The sequence below is a fragment of the Clupea harengus genome, chromosome 3 (assembly GCF_900700415.2).
Source record: "Clupea harengus chromosome 3, Ch_v2.0.2, whole genome shotgun sequence".
Lineage (NCBI taxonomy): Eukaryota > Metazoa > Chordata > Actinopteri > Clupeiformes > Clupeidae > Clupea > Clupea harengus.
Genome location: NC_045154.1, coordinates 9031922 through 9051921, shown reverse-complemented (window position 1 = coordinate 9051921; position 20000 = coordinate 9031922). Strand labels below are relative to the sequence as shown.

General features: G+C 47.5%; 1 protein-coding gene across 3 annotated transcripts in view; it reads right to left on the bottom strand.

The window, feature by feature from the left end:
- roraa (RAR-related orphan receptor A, paralog a) overlaps positions 1-20000 on the bottom strand; it is a 251316-nt gene that overhangs the window by 62708 nt on the left and 168608 nt on the right. Inside the window, exon 1 of one of the 3 annotated variants that reach the window (XM_012833619.3) lies at positions 518-944. The exons of the other annotated variants lie outside the window; for them this stretch is intronic. Coding sequence (XP_012689073.1) covers positions 518-548 — 31 coding nt within the window. The 5' untranslated portion in view covers positions 549-944. Of the gene's footprint in view, positions 1-517; positions 945-20000 lie in introns of those variants that run through there. 3 annotated transcript variants of the gene reach the window in all.

Here is a 20000-nt window from a genome sequence, read left to right as displayed (position 1 = left end):
TCTGCCATCCACATGAAACAGCCCTCCACACTTCTACTCAGAGTACAGAGCATGATTGCAACTCAAGCAGAAAAAGAGATATTGCAACGGCTTAATTCCCTGGCAATAAACACATTCACAGGCAGTCAGACACAATTCCCAATTCTCCCTCTATCTCCCTCTCTCTCCTTCTCTCTTTTCCACTGTCTCTCACATTCACTCTTTCTCTCCTTCTCTCTCTCCCTCCTTCCCAATCCCTCAGACGCACGCTCCTTTTCTCTCCCGCACATACTCTTTTCTCTTTTTTGAAATGGAGCGCCTGGCAGACTATGAATACCAAAAAGGGGGGAGACTCGCTGCCTACTTGTTACGCTGCCTCCCTCCCTCTCTCCCTCTCTCTTTCTCTCTCTCTCTCTCTCTCTCTCTCTCTCTCTTTCTCTCTCTCTCCGACCCACTCTGAACCAAAAAAAAAAAAAAAAAAAAAAACAAGCATAACAAACCAACCATGCCGCTTCCTCGGCGCGAGGCTCCCACTTACCTTTCATAGCTGAAATCACAAAATACATCATTGAGCTGCGCGTCCATATAGAAGAGCCCTGTCACCGGAGCGGAGCCCTCCAGTGCTGTCTCATGAGCAGCTGGCCAGCACGGCTCTGCCTCGCCGCCTGCCAGCATGACCACACCACAATCCATGTGACTGTGACATCACCGGCAAATGTCGGCCCCGGCCCCGCCTCCCGGGGTCTTTGATTGGCACAGCAGGCAGCCAGTGAGAGAGGCAGAGCGAGAGGGAGAGGGAGGGAGAGAGTGAGTGAGAGAGAGGGAGGTAGAGGGAAGAGGGAGAGCTCAGGGCTCAGCTCAGGCAGGCAGGCAGGGAAAGCTGGCCCACTTCCCAGCGACTGCAGAGCGCGGTGTCTGTGTCTGAGGGCTCGGTAGACACAGCACGCTGTCACTATCTACCCTGCTCTTATCTCAGGCAGGAGGGGGATAAAGTCATAACAGTAGCACCGCCAGACATCCACTGCTCCCCCCCCCTCTCCCCCTCCCCCCCTCTCTCTCCTCTTCTCCTTTCCCTTCCCTTCTCTACTACAGCTGAATAAGGCACAGACCGAGAGGAATGCAGGCAGGACAGGAACGAAATTTATGTGAAAGGAAAAGGAAAATGTGAAAAGGATAAATAAAGTGAGGAGAGAACAAACACACCCGAAGAAGAGAGAGCGGCTACTGTGTGAAATGCAGTGTAAAACAAGAGGAACTAGAAGTGAAACATGTTCAAAAGCACATGAAGTTCTGCTGGTGTACATATTTATTCTGTTCCTTATCTGTCTGACAGCAGTGTTGCCCTTCAGACTACAGCATGGGCGGTCAGGTGAACACGACCCAGGGTGAGCCCAGATGTTAACAAGCAGCCCACAACCCCCACTTCCCCAAGTAGGGTTATGTGTGTGTGCGTGCGTGCGTTCGTGCGTGTGTGTGTGTGTGTGTGTGGTGGTGTTGGGGGAGGTGTGTGTGTGTGTGTCTATGTCTGTGTACATATATGTGAGGGATTGCATGGTGGGAGGTGTATGTGTGCGTGTGTGATCTGTGTTTGTATATCTATGTGGGTCCGTGTGTTTACCCCTGTGTATGCCTGTTTGTGTTTTTTTTTTGTGTGTGGTGTGGTGTGTGTGTGTGTGTGTGTGTGTGTGTGTGTGTGTGTGTGTGTGTGTGTGTGAGTGTGAGTCTGTCTGGTGTGTGTGGTGGGGTGTGTGTGTGTGTGTGTGTGTGTGTGTGTGTGTGTGTGTGTGTGTGTGTGTGTGTGTGTGTGTGTGTGAGTGTGAGTGTGTCTTGTGTGTGTGGTGTGTGTGTGTAGGCTTGGTGCCCCCTTGGCTGACCTCCCTCCAGGAGGATGCTCATCTCCTCCCCCCGCTTCAGTGCCCTCCCGCTGGGCTGCCGCTGAGAGCCGTCCCCTCCCTGCCTCCCAGCCCATCGCGCCGCACCGCACTGATCCCCTACGCCTCACACTGCCTCTCTGATGAGTTTCTATATCTATCCTCCTCATATCCCCCCCACCCCCTCTCTCAATCTATCCTTCCCAGTCACCACTCTCCTGCTCTCGTCTCTTTGTGATCTTCCCCTCTCAACATCTCTCCATGCTTCTATCTCTTTTTCTCTGTTCCTCTCTCTTTCTGTCGACTCCTCTCTTTCTCTCTTTCTCTCTCTCTCTCTCTGTCTCTCTCTCTCTCTCTCCCTCTCTCTCCTTCTCTCTCATATGATAATCTGCTCAGACCCCTAACCAGCTGGCTTGCCTTGATTTTAGGTTTTAGAGAAAGCTGGCTCTGGCCAACGACTGGGCTCCCTTTTTACGTCCATATCAGCTCTGCTCACCACAAAACACGTCTGTGAAGAAAGCAATACATTCGTCCATCTTTACAGCAATATAAAATGACTGGCAGTGTAAAAAAAAATCAATGCCTCACACTAGGTTTCATCTTTGTCTCAGACCTCAGTCATCCTCTCTCTCTCTCTCTCGCAGTCTTTAAAAACAGGGTGTGCAGAAAAAATAATGACCAAGACATGCTGGAATAAATAAAACAGAATAGATAATCATAAATGATTCCCGCGGGACGCCCCACCACCACCCCCCTCGCTCCGTGTCACGTCCTCACTGTGAAACACACTCGCTGAAGAGCCTGTCCGTCGGGAGGAGCGCGCTCTTGTGATGATTTGCCCGTTAAACAGGCAGATAGCAGCGCCTTCGACACCGCTAAATAAACTATGCAAATGTGCTCTCTGCACCTGATCCCATAAATCTCGCAAATGACTGTTTCATCACGACCTCTTGCGTGATCCATTAGAGGCCCTAAAAATAAATTAACTCGTGTTGTGTCAACACTAATCTGTCACCATGGACTCCGCCTAATGAACACAATGCGATTCCGACCGAAATGACGACGGAGCGAAGCGCATCGCAGCCGATGTGCGGCTATCATTGCCGCCGCTCACTGTTGTGGAATTGATTAAAAAGATAGAAAAAAAAGATATTGTAACACACAGCTGTATTGTATTGTAACACACACACACACACACTCTCCTGGTCCCTCGTGTTGCACTCCTTTGGCTCACTCAGCGGTCCCAGCGGAGGTCGTTTGAAGCCTGTTATCACACACACTCGTGATTAGTCCGTAACACACTGACTACATGACTGTGTCGTACGTGTGCGTACAAGCGTGACGAGTCTGACATTATGTCTTGCTTCATTGTCACGACGCACAGATTAAGAGGGAAGCCATGGGAACCAGTGTAGAGTAGTGTAGTGCTACCGGCCGTGCCCTTGACTTAGGGCGCCCATGTTGTTAGTGACCCTGCAAGTTGCCTATGTGGCCACTGTCAATGACCACATCTGAATAGCAGACCAATCTTTTCTCTACTTCTTTCTCTTGTCTCTTCTCTCTCTCTCTCTCTCTCTCTCTCTCTCTCTCTCTCTCTCTCACACACACACACACACACACACACACACACATACACACACACACATTGCTATGAAGACAGGGCTAGGTTCTGTGTTGCTCTGCAGGTGTTGTTTTTTCTGCTTTGGAGTTCGTGACCACAGTCAGATCTCCAGATGACTCAATGAGGACCCCCCATCCACAACCAGCCCACAGCGTGTGTGTGGCGTGGCGTGTGTGTGTGTGTGTGTGTGTGTGTGTGTGTGTGTGTGTGTGTGTGTGTGTGTGTGTGTGTGTGTGTGTGTGCGTGTGTGTGTGTGTGTGTAAGGGGAAGGCTTCTGCTGAGAGAGCTGAGAGAGCACTCACACATACATCAGACACATACATGTATATAAGCAATCACATCTGCTCACACACAAGCACATGCAGCCTCATTCGTAAAATGTACAAACCATAATGCACATAGACACAGATGCTCACTCTCGCTCAGTTTCCCCCACACACACACACACCCACACACACATACACTGAAACCTCTTTGTCTGCCCACAGCCTTGAGATGACACTGAGATATCAGTAGTTTAGTCTGCCGTTGTTTATCTGCAGAAGGAAAAACATCTATTTGTCTGTGTGAGAGAGACCGACAGAGAGATAAAACAAATGGAAAGTGCAAGCTTTGTCTTATTCTGCTCTAGCATATGTGTGTGTATGGGAGACGATTGCATGGTGGGTGTGCTTTCAAATGCAGGGACGCTCACAGAAAAAAACCTGTGCTAGGTTGTAGAAAACCTTCTCATAGATAGAACTGGTGATAATGAGAAAGAAACTGCTGTTGGATTTGCTGCTCTCTACTTTCCTTTTCTCCCCTCCCCTCTCCTCTCCTCTCCTCTCCTTTCCTCTCCTCCTTTCTCCTCCCCACTTCTCTCCCCTTTATTCTGCATTAAATTCCTCTGCTGTTGACCTCTTCTCTCTTCCACTCTCATCTCTTTACCTTCTCCTCTCTCTTTTATGTCTTTCTTAACCCCCCCCCTTCATCTCTCTTCTGGTGTCCACTGCTTCCTTGCCCTTTCCTCTCTGTCATCTCCTCCACTGGAATGCCCACACAGTACAGTCTGTTGTCACAGACAGGTCTCATCTAGGATCATTAGCGCAGTACTGGGTCCAGCACGAGTCCACTAGACACCCAAATACTTAAATATAGTGTGTGTGTGTGTGTGTGTGTGTGTGTATGTTTGAGTGTGTTTTTGTGTGCCTGTGTCTATGTGTATGTGTGTGTGTGTATGTTTGAGTGTGCTTTTGTGTGCCTGTGTCACTGTGTGTGTGTGTGTGTGTGTGTGTGTGTTGTGTGTGTTTTATGTCTGTGGGAGTGTGTGTATGCCAGACATATTCACATTATCAATCCAATCAGAACAGTGGCAATCCTCCATACAACATGCTGGGGTTGTGCAGCTGCCATGTAATGAGTCTGACTGCAATTTCAGCTCTGCCATGTTTTTCATCCGAGGGGCAGGGGGTGGTGGCGCTGGAGGAGAGGGGGGGTTCACCTGCAACCGGAGGCCCACAGAAGGGGACCCGGGGTGGGCAGGAGGTGGCGCCCTCGCTGGCCTCTCTCTCTCCGTAGGGGCTTTTGGCTGGGCTCGCCTAATGCCCCTTCCTCTGATTAACTCAAATGTAGTCAATGTAAACAAGCCCAGTGGGACGGACGTCAATAAAAAAGGAGGCCGAGAGGAACAGAGTGAAAGAGACAGACAGAGAGGCTGCATGTGTGTGAGCGAGAGAGGGGGGGGGGGGAGTGAGATACAGGGTATGTGTATATGTGTGTATATGAGAGAGAGAGAGCGAGAGAAAGTAAGAGATGATAAAGAAAGACTATGTGTTTGCATGTAAGATGGGGAGAATGAGAGAGACAGCAAAAGAGAAAGAAAGATGAACAGAGAGCCGGCATCACTGGCCCACCCCCCTGAGGAACAGAGTGGAGCAGCGCGAGGACAGCAGTGTTAATGGCATCATTAGCAGTCTGTCAGGGAGCATCCATCCATCCCACGTGGCAACGGCTCAAGCCTCAGAACCACGACGCGCCCCCTACCCCCCCACCCCCACCCTCTCCCTCGCCTCTCATCTGCATTACCCTGCCCTCGTGCCCCTGCCCGCTGCAGCCTTCCTCACAGATCCAATCCGACTCAGGCCCTCATCTGGGCCGGCTCCGTCTCCACACTAGCTGCTGCTTACTTGCCTAAGGGTCCCACATGTGACCTCCTGTACTCTCCAGTGCACACACTGCTGTCTTAGGTGACGGCGTTGGGTTACTTGCCACTCCAGTCACCTCCCACATAGTTACATTTCTGTAACCCTCCTTTCCATTTCAAACTTGGGGATAGGGGATTAGAGGTGGATTTGTTTGAACTTTGCTCCTCCCAAACATGGACGCCTTAAGCGATGTGGCCATGATACCAAGACTCACTTCCGCTACCAAAAGTTCAGTTCCTCCTGGCACTCGGTGCACACAGCCAGCGGCAGCAGGAGCAGCAGCAGGAGCAGCAGCAGCAGGCGTGGCTGGCCACAGCTCTGCAGAGCGGCCTCTCTGTGGCTTCCAGAGAGAGGGTCAGAGGAAACGCTGCAGGGCCCCAGAGATACAGCTAGACTACACAGCACTGTGCACACAGCTTTCTCTCTTCCTGTGAGAGCATGTGTGTGAGCTTCACAGTGTGTGTGTCTGTGTGTGTGTGTGTGTGTGTATGTGTGTGTGTGTGTGTGTGTGTGTGTGTGTGTGGGTGCGTGCGTATGTGTGTGTGTGTGTGTGTGTGTGTGTGTGTGTGTGTGTATGTGTGCGCGCGTGCGAGCGTTGGTTTCAGAAAGACAGGAGACGCACAGATCCAGTGGCTGAGAAACAGTACGAGACAACCACTGACACACTATTGCAGACACATTGACTCCAGGGCGGTGAAGCCTGCAGATGCTCGACTGCACAGTCAGCACGCAGGCCCCCGCAGAAACACCTCAGGCCCAACCACCTGCGATCACACAGACTGAGAAATAAAGTCCACCTTTAAGCATGCGCTCTCTCAGTGGTGGAATGTGACACACACAAAAAAAACTCACTTTCAATCACCGAAGGATGCTGACCACAGTGAGGCAAAGGGGATTTCTGCGGCCTGTCTCTAGCGTTTTTCGAATTAAGCAGACCATGAATACACGCGACAGAAACAGCAACATATCAATTTAATATGAACGGCAATAGAGAGCAGGGCACAATATCAAACTGCAGCCGCAACACAAAGCCATAAGAGACAATCATAAACCAATTTAGAGCCATTCCAGGCAATTTCCTGAGGCTTCCACCTGTGTAACAGACTTCAATAAATCACACAGACAACATGGGGAATATCTATTTCCAGGATAAATAGACAAAACTATTGTGTTCCTTTTCTTTGTGGGAAAGTAAACTATCGCAGGAGGCTTCAAATCAGGGCAACGAGAGGAATTTAGGAGACACACCATGAAAGATGTACATCTTTCACATATAACCAACCACAGATGCACACACACACACACACACACAAACATGCACGCTCAAACCCACATACACATACATACACACACACATCGTATATGCACATACACAAGAAGCACAAGTGCAGGGAATAATCACATAGAGGTTTTAATCATTTCTCTTTTGTATTCACCTTTAATACACCTACCATCAACACACACACACACACTCACTCACACACACATAGACATACACACACACACGCACACACACACACACACACACACACACACACACACACACACACACACTTATCAGTGCTCAGTCCCATTAGAGTCCATGCAGCAGTTGCCACCACTGAATCCCCCAGGCCAATCCAGTGGTGCTCGTACACGGAGACGTATTTATAGGGCAATAAGAGTGCAAAACAAAAGGAGACCCAAGATAAATCCCCTGCCAAGCCCCAAACAAAGGCTGCTCTGCCGTCAACAAAAATCATTATCCAAGCACCTGGTGACATTTGGGGGTCCTTGCCGTTCTCTGATGCAATACTACTAAACTGCCTGCCAAGTACTTGTAACAGATGACTACAATGCCAGTATTACCTACTGCTGAGTAAATCTGTAATGATGGCATGTTGGTTTTTTATTATATTATGCCATTACTTTTTAATTACGTTCTAAGTTCTAATCAATCACTTTTTCTTTTAACAGATCCCGTATTAAGTTCTTGGAAACACATAGGGATCAAAGGGCATTACCAAGCCGGATATGGCCCCCGAATCTCTAAACAACTACGTGAAAATTACATCCAAATCCACTTTCTTTTTAAGCGGGAGTGTTTCATGATATAACGAACTAACAAAGACGTCGTTGTGAGGGAGCATGAGGAAAAAGGACTCCGACGTAAGAGGGGATATTGAAGCCCAGCTGCAGGGTCTAAGCCCTGTAACAACTGCCTGTGTGTATCTAGCCCAGAACGAAGCCCAATTCATTTCAAAATGAACTCCTATTTGAGTCGAATCTGCGAGAACTACCAGGATTCCCATTATGCCGGAGAGGAGTGAAAGGCCTGTTTATACCCAACAATCCATGGCCCTGTTGTGCACTGAGTGTATGTTTACCCCCCAAGATCACATTCAGAGGAGCCCTTTCAGGTATTAATAACACGGAGGCATTTGGCAGTAAACAATTTGATAAGCATTAAACTCCTCTTCTGCTCAATCTAATTGAAAACATCAGATGCCCTGGGGCGCCTATTTGGAATCTGTTGTGGTTGTTGCAGTCATCATCGCTCCGTTAGTTTTAATAGAGCAAGGGTGTGCAGCCAGCTCCTTTGTCTTTGGGCATTTTCACATTTAGTAAGGAAAGGGAGGTGAGATTCATTATATTAAAACATTAACCCAGTTGGACTCTATAGAGATAGTGCAGTTTAATAAAGCATTCACATTATGTCAAAATGACAAGGCCATCTGATACGTACTGAATATATAAAACCAAAGAATTTATGCTTGAGATGAATTGGATTCGGCAAAGACTTTCACACAACACCAACATCTAGTATCAGCATGACAAGTAATCCACAATTTATAAGAGAGAAGAAGATGAAGAAGAAGAAGAGAGAGAGAGAGAGAGAAGAAAAAAGGCACACAAGGCATAGCAGGCAGCTATGGGAGACTCAGCTAGACAGGAGGGGGGCCCAAGCCTCTGCATTCTAATGAACTGGCGCTCCCCCACCCCCACACACACCTTCAATAAAAACAGATACATCTCTTCTGGACAGGGGAAGGGGAGTAGAAGTGATTAGAGGGGAGCTTCGTTACTCCAGCCCCTCCCTGTGAAGTAGGCCAGGTCATTTTCGGTGTGATAATTATGGCCATAACCAAGCATGAAGGATTGGTAATAGGACTTGCTTATCCTTCATGTGGCGCAGCAGTTGTGGCGCGAGCTGTTGCTATGAAAAGCATGATTATGTTTTTTTTTTGTTGGGGGGGGGGGGGGGGTAGGTGGGGGTGCTGGTGACTCCAGCAAGAGGCCCTGGCGCACTGAAAAGGGCAGCGGGGGGGAACGTTGTTGGCCTTTCGTGAGCAGAGCTAACGAATGAACTTCATTATTGAGGAACATACCAATGAGACCCCCTGCAGATTCTGATGGATTACCCGGTGTCAAAACCTACAAACTCCCCCCTAACCAACCCCCTCCCCGCAACATGCAACCTCACCATGCAGCCACATCAACGGTGAGCAGAGATGGCAAGGATGGGGGGTGTCTGCTTGTAAACTAAAATAGTTAACCTTCTATTTCGCTCAAGGAAGAAAGGGTGGAGTTCGCACAGTATCTATATGCACTAATGGTGTATATGTTTTTGGAGGTGAGCTATTTTATCATTTTGAATAGCGGCTCTACATCATTCACCCATGTATTATTTGTAAGGCAGTCCTGATGATAGGCTTCACGTCATATTTGTCATATCTGTACTATGTGCAATCTATGTTCATTTGAGTCTCATGTGTTTCGTAGACACCAAAGAGTACATTTCCTAACTCTGATCTAATATGATGCTTGTAACGTTAAGTGGGCTATTCAACATGTTAGATTCAGTGTGGCTGTAGTGTTTGCACTATGAGTCTTGCCCCTGACTTTGAGCGCGTAGTTTCCCGAGCGGTGCTGATTTGTACGGCCACCTTGCCGTCAGCTTACAGGTCTAATGTACTCCTGCCCCTAAGCCAGCAGCGAGCTCCAGTGAGGCCTCCCCGAACCCCACAGCACTCATTGCACTCGTTTATTAAAAACAAGCATTGGGCGCGGCCGAGGAGCAGAGCACAGCCATTGTTTTATTGTGGACGGCTATATAAAAACGTTGAGAGGCACTGGGGAGGCAGGAGAGGGGCTTTCTTTAGCAGAAGATTGAGGGCCATCTCTAGGCCATCCGGTGGCAGGGGTCGGAGTCCAGGCGGGGGTGGTAGGGGTGTGTGGCACTGCTGTAGCTACCCTTTAAGCTCCCACCGTCCCGAAGACCAAACCGGCGCCCCGGCCCCGTTCCCCCATCACCCCCGGCCAGAGTCACTTTGCACCAGCCACTGCACTGTCCAGGAGGCGCTAGTGGCGCTAGTGGCGGTACGCCGCGTCTCTCCTCTCCCCTACTCTCTTCTCCTCTCTTCCGGTTGACTTATGAGGATGCCAGGGGTACACGGGAGTGATTCATCACTGGGCCGCGGCTCCTTCTGCACACGCTCACATTAGTAATGTGGTCCGCCGAGGAGGAGCAGGCCTGTCACACCTCTGAGCAAGGTAGGTCACGAGAGGGCCCACGCTCGCGCCTGCCTGCCTGCCTGCCTGACTGGCTGGCCCACTTTTAGTCTTTCACAGCACCTTTAAGTTTGCAGGACAGCGTCGGGTGGGGTGGGTGTGGCCAACAAGGCCCTAGAAATGAGTATATTACATATGTGCATATTACACATGGAGAGCATGCCGATATACACATATAACATAATGGCACCTGGCCAACAACAGAGTAATGATGTCACAATGTAACACTGCTGAAAAGGGATTTTTAAAACATAATCCATTAGTACAAAAGGGTAATAAAATGTTAAATGAAAAGATTCATGTGAGGATAATTCAATTTTAGTTTTTTTACAGCCACACAAAACTGTAAGCATCGACAGTCTCAACCACCTGAGAAAACAGATGATATAAAAAATTCCTAATTGGGTGTGAGTGACAGTCTAAGCGTGTGGTGGAAACAGGAAGTGAGGTAAGTGTGACGTGCTTATGCCAGAAATGTTCCTTCCAGTCAGGGAATCAGTTGGGATCTTAATCGCAAGGCAACAGACAAACACAGACTGGAGTGGCTCTATGACAAATGCTTTTATCTACAAATCAGTCTCCCTTTAACCTGAGACCTTGCCCTCCCTGCCCAAGTCAGAGACCTCCCTCTGCATTCATATTTCTAGCTTTATTCTCACAGATTAGATGAAAATACACCATCTGAAACCCCAACATGGAATTTAAGGATAAGGGCCTGCTGTGACTTGTGGGTTGACCTTGATTCCTTGATTCCAAAATGCAAGCTAACTCGCTCGGCTCTGCACTACAGACATTTTATTTCCAACTGTAACAGATGAGAAAGCTCAGATTCACTCAGTCATGAACGTTTAATAAGAGCACAGTAATTAGACAGCGGGGAATTACTTCCTTAAAAACCTGTATTAAATAACTGGACTTGAAGAAAATAACAACAACTGCTGGACAGCACCAAAAAGCGAGCAAATATTACTGTATCAAACAACCCCCCCGCCCCACCCCCCCAAAACACCATAGAAACATAATGTAGCAGATTTACTCTACCTATATTTTCAATATTTCACAGTAAGCAAGTTTCCCCGCATGTTTGTGTTTTCGATTTTTTAATAATTACGAAAGGTGTGCGGCTGGGTTATGAACAGCGCGATGCTACGGGACAGATGTAAATTAGAAACGGGCCTGCACGGGTCCTTAATGAGCGCGCCTTGAGAAATGAATGTGATCTTTAAAGCAGGACCCGCACATCATTAGGGCCAACGCCACTTCATCAGCATGGATGCCAGCACGGCCCCGCGCTAACTATGCAGGTGGGGTCGACTGTGACAACAGCCAAAGATGCATTAAAAAAACATCATGACACTCGGCTTTCTGTGTGGGGAGGGGGGGGTGGTAGGGGAAGACAGAGATGGGGGGTGGGGTGTTTGGTGGGGGCGGCAGGCGATAGAGAGGGGGGGAGGGAGCGATAGAGAGAGGGCGGGGGAGGGGGGGTATTTCTGTGGCTTAACGGTTGCTGCTCTTTCTTTTCCAGAGTGCTGCGGCAGACGTGCTAGAACGAGAACTGGCCTTTGATGTTCTGTGTCTGTGTGTCTCTGTGTGTCAGTGTGTGTGTGTGTGTCTGTGTGTGTGTCTGTGTGTCTGTGTGTGTCGGTGTGCGTGTGATGAGGCCGATGTCTATAATGCTGAGGCATAGCTTGCTGCATACTTGGTATCGGATGCATCTTAATAATCAAGTTGTGTTACAATAACTTAATAGTCTGTTGTGATGACACACACACACACACACACACACACACACACACACACACACACACTTAAACTCTCTCTCACTCTCTCTCACTCTCTCTCTCTAACACACACACACACACACACACACACACACACAGAAACACAGTAAAATGCACAAGTTCTGCCCTATTTAACCTTGAAACAGCCGACACAAACATCTCCATAAGGCAAAGTAGAGACATTAATAATAAAGAGGTCTGTGTCTGTGTGTTGCAGAGTGCAGCTGTGTGTGTCTGTGCTCTGGAGAACTCTCTCTCTGTGTGTGTGTGTGTGTGTGTGTGTGTGTGTGTGTGTGTGTGTGTGTGTGTGTGTGTGTGTGAGTGTGTGTGTGTGTGTATGTGTGTGTGTGTGTGTGTGTGTGTGTGTGTGTGTGTGTGAGTGTGTGTGTGTGTGTGTGTGAGTGTGTGTGTGTGTGTGTGTGTGTGTGTGTGTGTGTGTGTGCGTGTAGGTTGTTGCAGACTCATGCTCTTAAAAGGATGTCTCTGTCTGGGGCTCTCACTCAGGGACCTCAGGACCGGCAATGTTTAACCCAATTTGAATTGCATCAGTTCTCGTAACATGGAAATCACATACACGGTATTGTCAACACCCACACACACACACACACCCACCCACCCACCCACCCACCCACCCACACACACACACACACACACACACACACACACACACACACACACACACACACACACACACACACACACACGCCCACGCACACACACACACACACTCCTCTTCTCCTGTACTTTCATATAAACATGAAACCTTTAGTTTTTTTCCATCCCTTGCAGAGAGTGTGTAAGATAAAACTGCACATTCAAAGTAATAATCGCTTTGGAAATGACAGTCACGTAAGTTTACTCAATGCAATTATCTAAATAATGTAGGGATTAAGTTGCCTTTAAACAGCCTAATTGGTGGTGTCATTATTTAAGGCACAAAGGACTGCCAGGCTTTTACTCAGTAATTACTGCAAGTTCAAACCCAGTGCCAACACTTTCTGATGGGGAGGAATGACAAGATGGAGCCGATTATGAATCCTGTGCCTCTACCAATGCTCCATTCAGGCTTGAAGTGGTGAATGCCAGGTTCATAGGATTGTCTGTGAGTGTGTGTGTCTCTGTGTGTCTCTGTGTTTTGTGTGAATACATGTCTGTGTGATAACATTCCAGGTACAAAGGTGCAAAGAATGTGTGTGTGTGTGTGTGTGTGTGTGTGTGTGTGTGTGTGTGTGTGTGTGTGTGTGTGTGTGTGTGTTTGCTTCCTGTTTGCTCTAGGTTCATGTGTTTGTGCTTGCTTGCTTGCTTGTGTTTGTGTGGGTATACATGTAGCCACGGGAACAGGATGACACTGCATCAGGACACACAGCACATCAAACAGCGGTACAAGGACACGTCTTCATCATCACCATCATCGCCATCATCATCATGTTGATATGGCATCAGCAGCAGACTCCGGCCCCCTCCACCCCCACTCTCGTCATGCTTCTACCCCCCCCCCCGACCCCCCCACCCCATATCCTCCAGAGCAGAGTGACCTCTGCTGCTGTAGGGGGCCCATGAATCATCAGAGTCCCCCCTCTCTCTCTCGCTCTCCCCCTGACAACCCCCAGGTCTGTCTGCCTACAGCCCCGCACTGCCAGCACACGTGGCCAAGGCCAGTCCAGCCCAGCGACAACGATGATGACATGACAGGCCGTAGAGAAGAAGGCACAAGGCCACTGGTGCCACTCCATGGACCAAAATGAGAGGTGAGTGTGGGGGTATACGCGTGTGTGTGTGTGTGTGTGTGTGAGTGTGTGAGTGTGTGTGAGTGTGTGTGTGTAGGGGGCTATATGCATGTGTATGTGTCTGTGTATGTGGGTTTGTGTGTGTGTCTGTGCGTAGGTAGGTTACGTGACTGGGGGGGGGGGGGGGGGGGGGGGGAGTTGGGTGGGGTGTACAGTGATGGGTGTTCCCATGGTGATGCCCGCTTGTGTTTTGTGTCCATGGGGCAGAGCCACTCAGCAGCCTGCTCACCTGAGACAAGCAGCAGGGAGATGCGCAGAGGCAGCTGGGTCAGCTACTGTGAGCTGAACCGAAGGGCCTGAGAGAGTGTGTATGTGGCTATCTGTTTGTATCAGTATGTGTTTGTCTTTGTGTGTATTTGTGAATACATGTATTGTGAGTATATGTGTGTGAGTGGGTATGTGAGTGTGTGCTTGTGCATGTGTAATTGTTTGTCAGTGGGCCTTTATGTGCACTTGTGTGTGTGTGTGTGTGTGTGCGTGTGTGTGTCTGTTTTGTTTGTGAGCATATATTATTTTTTTTGTGTGTGTGTGTCTGCCTGACACATGTCACGTCCTATTGTCCTTTGCCCTGCCAGTGCCTCCCAACCAGACCCTTCGTGCTGGGTAGGTGGGTCACAAAGAGACAGTCCCTGTGTGGAGCTGACGAGGCTGGGTCACCTACAAAGCGCTGCCACCGCGGGTTTATTAAGAACTAACAAAGAGGCTCCTCTGCACCACCTTCCATCACCCTCCACCCATCTCAAGAATGTCAAGACCCCACGGCCATATTTATTCCTCACCCATAGAGAAACAAGACCACCCCCCCATCCCCAAACCACCCACTCATCCATTCATCCATCCATCCATCCATCCATCCATCCATCCATCCACTCCAAAGCTCCTTTGAGTCGAGGTACAGAGAGGCGAGGAGAAAAGAAAACACCTGACACGGGACGCTCTCCAGAGAAAGTGCATTCACAAAGACCATTTGCAATTTTGCTTCACCCTCGCCTGCATAATGCCTTTACCAGAAAAGAAAAGACCTGGTAAATTGTGTGAAAGCGACAGAAAAAAAAAATGCATCGTGGGGAAGAAGAGGGAGGGGAAAAAAAACAGGATAGAAGGATAGAAATCACGCTGTCCTGGTTTGCGACAAATAGATAACTCTATTGATTTCCTTTTTGCTGGAGCTGCTGCTCATCCTTCTTCACTGTGGTTAGAGTGACCTATTTCAGAAAAAAAACTCTCTATTATGGATTAAAGAAGACAGTCCAAAAAGAAAATATTCTTTTCATGGAGCAAACAAATAGACTGCGATGAAATATAATCTATTGTTGAAATTGGAGAGTGTCAATTTGCACAGAGTGCTTTTCCAGTGAGTGTTCACTTGTTGGGCTTGGACAGAAGGAGGGAGAGAGGAGGAGAGGAGAGGGCCAGATTAAGTATCCGAAACATGCTGAGAATCAAATGGCTTTGGAGATGTTGAAGATGGCAGGAAACCGTTTCCTTACAACTATCCTCTATTTTGAATACCCTAATGATTTGAAAGTAGCACATGTGAAATTATAGTACCTCTACTTTCTAATCAGTAGAAAGTGGCATACGATTTTGGATCATTTGGGAAAAAGAAAAAGCCAGGACAATGTATCGCAATCAACAATGTCATTAATCATACCACGCCAATGATAATACAGAAAAAGTTATTAAGAGGCCTTTTGTTAACAAACCAATCTCGGCGAGGTTATGACACTATTAATGTTCATGTTTGCACTCATTTGCTCGGAAAACAAGATGACTTTCTCTCTGGAGTATTCCTCCATGCATCACTGGATCTATCTCTCCCTCTCTCTCTCTCTCTCTCTCTCTCTCTCCCTCTCTCTCTCCCTCTCTCTCTCTCTTTGTCTCTCTCTCCAGGGCTCACAAAATTGTTTCCATGGTAGCCCTTCGGGCAAGGATTCTTCAGATTCTGGTTGCCCAAACTTAATTAGACTAGCCCAAGTGAAAAAGATAATTTTTATGTAAAAGGTAGATATATTTGAGAAATCAATACAAAGATTTCCATTTACAATAATCATAAATATATATCTATCTATCGTAAAGTAAGATCTTCTCCCTCTGTTCTTTTCAGGGCCACTGTTGGTCATTTGTAGCCTGGATACCAGACCGAACTTAGCCCCGCCCACAACATTTGAAGTCGGGAAGTTCGGTCTGGCATTACTCCATTGGGGAGAAATTATCTCCGGACAAAAATTGCCGGACCAATCAAATTGTCAAGGCGGGCTTTATACGATGATGGACAGATGATCAACAGTAACGTAATCAACACACGGGTTGAATTAGTTTTCAACAAACATGGCTGCCGCTGGAGAGCTTAAATGTATAGATTCGAGTCCATTTAGACATTGACAGTGCATTCATTTTGAAAGAGGAACAGAGAAACGCGATCAAGGCATTTGTCAATCGAAAAGATGTTTTTGCCTTCCTTCCTACGGGATCCGGTAAAAGTTTAATTTATCAGCTGGCCCTGGTTACATACTACGTTGTTCTGATTAGTTGTAGGTAACCAATTGAGCGAAGAGGCATTTTTTCTCCTGGTTCGGTGTGCTGGTTCGGAGTATGACATCGTCAGGCTAGGTCATTTGGGTGCCATAAGCGGAATTGCTATGTGTTAATCAGTCTTACAATAAACCACTGACAAACTAGCGAAACTAACTAGCATTAGCTTTTTGACCCATGGACTAGGCTTTAATGTAGCCTACCAAATCTTTAGCTTTCTAACGTTAACTAGTTAAATTTGGATGTTTCTTGCCTGGTATGTATGCACTGTATAGGCTAATGCTCCCGACTCTGGTTGCCTTTCAATCATGTAAACTGTTAGCTATAGCCTTCATGTTATGGTAAAAATTCTATGTTATGAGATATACACGTTTGTCCTTTATGTGCACAAAACAGTATTGATCTCAGATTTTCTGGTACACCATTTTGTGAGGAATGCTGGTGTGGCATAAAACACAACCCAACTAGTACCTAGACAGTGTCTGTCTTTCTCTTAAAACATTAATGAGGTGCTGTTCAATTCTGATAACTGACGCGCATACTGTAGGTGTTTGCTGAGAAAAGAGAATCTCTCCTGAGCTCTGCAATTAGCGGCATTGCAACTCTATCCGCCTGTTTAACAACTCAGGAATTTTGCAAAGAGACAGAGACCCCTGCCTGCCAAATATTTTGCACACACAGTTAAGGGGGGTGGGGGGGTGGAAGCCTTGAGTGTCTTAGCCTGGCGGAGGATAGCAGGAAACGCTAACGTCGCTTCCAGCGTCTTTAACTTTCACGCTCTAAACACTCTAAACAATGCTTGGGAAGCACTTTCTCTTTCCTGACAGTTGGCTATGAAATGGGCAGTTCCCTGCTGGGCTGGACTGTATTGTGAGGGCGCGAGGCAAGCGCTGCGATGAAACACCTTCAAACGGCTCAGCCACAGAGCGAGGCAGAGAGGCAGAGAGGCAGAGAGGCTCATCCCTGCCTGAGGCTATTCCACCGGAGCAGGAGTACGCCTCCTCTTCCCCTCACCAAACAAAATGAAACAGCAACAGGGACAGATTATTCCACCAAATTGGCAGTGTACAACATGATTAAGGCTCATAAATCCTTACAACTTCAGATTAGTTCCAGAGGACAGGGAAGGGGCAAAAAAAGAACCCTCTCAAACCTCTAAAACCGCTTTGAGCTCCAAACAAATGACCTTGTTCAGATGATAAACGTTAAAGAGGTTATGAATTATTATTATTAAAGGATACGCCAATGAGATGGTGAGAAAATCCACAGGGGACACACTCTGACAAGAATATAGTACAGAGAGATGAGCTGTGAGGAGCTACCTGTCAAGAATATGAAATGGGAATGGTTCGGCAGGCTGCTGGTCATACCTGTTTGATGTGTCTGTGTAAAGATATATTTAAAAAATCACAGACTGTTTCAGTGTTTTTTTTCTTCATTCAGTGGCTTGAACACTAACTCAGCGAGATGAGAGGGTAATAAAAAGGCCCTGAGCTATTGATGATCTTTCACACCACTAATACTGCAGGGAGATTCACTCTGATGTCTTAATCATTGGATTGAGCTGGGCCTGAGGTCTGTGTGTGTGTACTCTGTGAGCGTGTGTGTATACTCTGTGTCTGTGTCTGTGTGTGTGTGTGTGTGTGTGTGTGTGTGTGTGTGTGTGTAAGTGTGTGTGTGTGTGTGTGTGTGTGTGTGTGTGTGTGTGCCTCCCAGAGCTGGGACTCGATGCAGAGGTAAACAAATGAAGTGGTTGGGAGCGGGCCATGATTCTCAATGAGCCACAAGTCTGTCTGACTGCACTATGGAGACGGATAAGCCCTCTCTCCCTCCACACACACACACACACATGCACACATGCACACACGCACACACGCGCACAGACACTGAAACAAACAGTCTCTCTCTCCTCTCTCTCTCCCCCTCTCCCTCTCCCCCTCTCTCTGTCCCCCTCCGTCTCCCTGGCTGTGGATCGATGCGTCTGTTTCCCTGTAGTCATGACTAACCCAAGCGGGACGCAGACAAGCCTCCTTACACCGCTACAGCTGTCACTCCTCTCTGTCGAGGCTTTTCCCGGCACAAACAAGCAAATGCTTCATTTTGCTCAATACCTGTCATCCATGACTAACTACACATCACGCCAGAACAATGTGGCCGGCCCAAGGAGATTCATTCTCACCAGAGCACCGCGCACGCCACCTAATAACAACGCAGTCTGGGAGGTGTTCTCTTAACGGTATTCGCCATATCGATTCCTAAATCTGGGGAAGGAGAGAGGGACTGCTACCGATTTAATCACATATAGTATTCTGTGAGTGGGATTTGGGAAACCCTGTGATCATCTTCAAAAGCAGTTTTTTGCAGCAGCGGCAGGATGAGGAGAAAACATTTCAGTTCAGCTCAACACCTTCGACGAGAAGTACGTTCAAATTTCATAACACCTGCATTTGTGATCGTTTTTACAGATTAAGTTAAGCGTGTGATGCTTTTCCTTTAGTTCTCAAACTATCTCGGACCCTTCTTACAGCAGCGAAGGCCTCAAGCCCTGGCTCTCAAGTTGTTGTGGACAGACACTAGTGCGCTCAGGCAGGTATCACCGATTCTCAGCCCCACAGTAATCTCCTATCAGGAGGAGATTAACCACAGGTAATCGCATCGCCCATCTTTCCACTAAGAGGCTAGACGCTAAACTGCAGTTTTCGGTCTTTTTTTTCTCCATTTCTTCACTCTTTTCTCCAACCCACTATCAGAGCTGTGAGGCGGAGGCACATCGGTTTGGGTGATGACAGATTAGAAGCAAGGCGCTTTGTTTAATCACGCCACTGCATCTTATCAGCAGGTCCTGTCTCCAGTTCAACAGGCTACAGCAGTAGATGCCTCGCACTCAGGAGCAGAGCACGACCCCATGACCCTTATTGTGGATTGTGTGAAAGAGCTCAATGGAGAAAGGCAAACTTGCAAACTTGGTGCAATTTATATTAAGTGTGAATGAATACAGTGTGTATTTTCACCACTTAAATGTAAGCGGAATTAGCATTCAAACAATGTACATGGCATTTACTGACACATGTAAATACATGTATATCACCATAACAGACATACATTTAAGAATATGTTCAAAATGTAAATGGTGTAAAAAGTAATACACATAGAACATATTCACACAACTTAACGGGCATATTTATTGACTTACTGCAGTGTTTGCCTGTGCTTGTTACCTTTGTTTACTTTCTTCATGCTTGTACATGCCACTGAGGAGAACATTTGAATGGATCACTTAGAGGTAATCTCCTTCCACAAGTTTCCATAAAAAAATTACTAAGAAATGGTGGAGGGGAAGAACATAACACTGAGGGGTGATTTCACTGTTTTCTTCAACTTTCACTTGGCCGTCTATGTTTTAGTCGGTGTTGAGAGCTGACCTTCTAAAGAGCGTTACGATTCAATTCTGCTCTCCTCTGGCGTTTAATGGCTTTTAAATTGCTCTGTTTATCTTAGCAGGAGAGAGGCAGCGGCTAAAAAAGCACGTTGTAGAGCGCCAGCACGAGAGAGACAGAGAGAGAGAGAGAGAGAGAGAGAGAGAGAGCGGGCAGCACTAAATAAACATAATGCCCATAAAACTGTCAGGGCGAATGTAAAGCAAAACCATACAAGATACCCTGCTATGAATTACAGGCCTGTGAGGAGAGTTA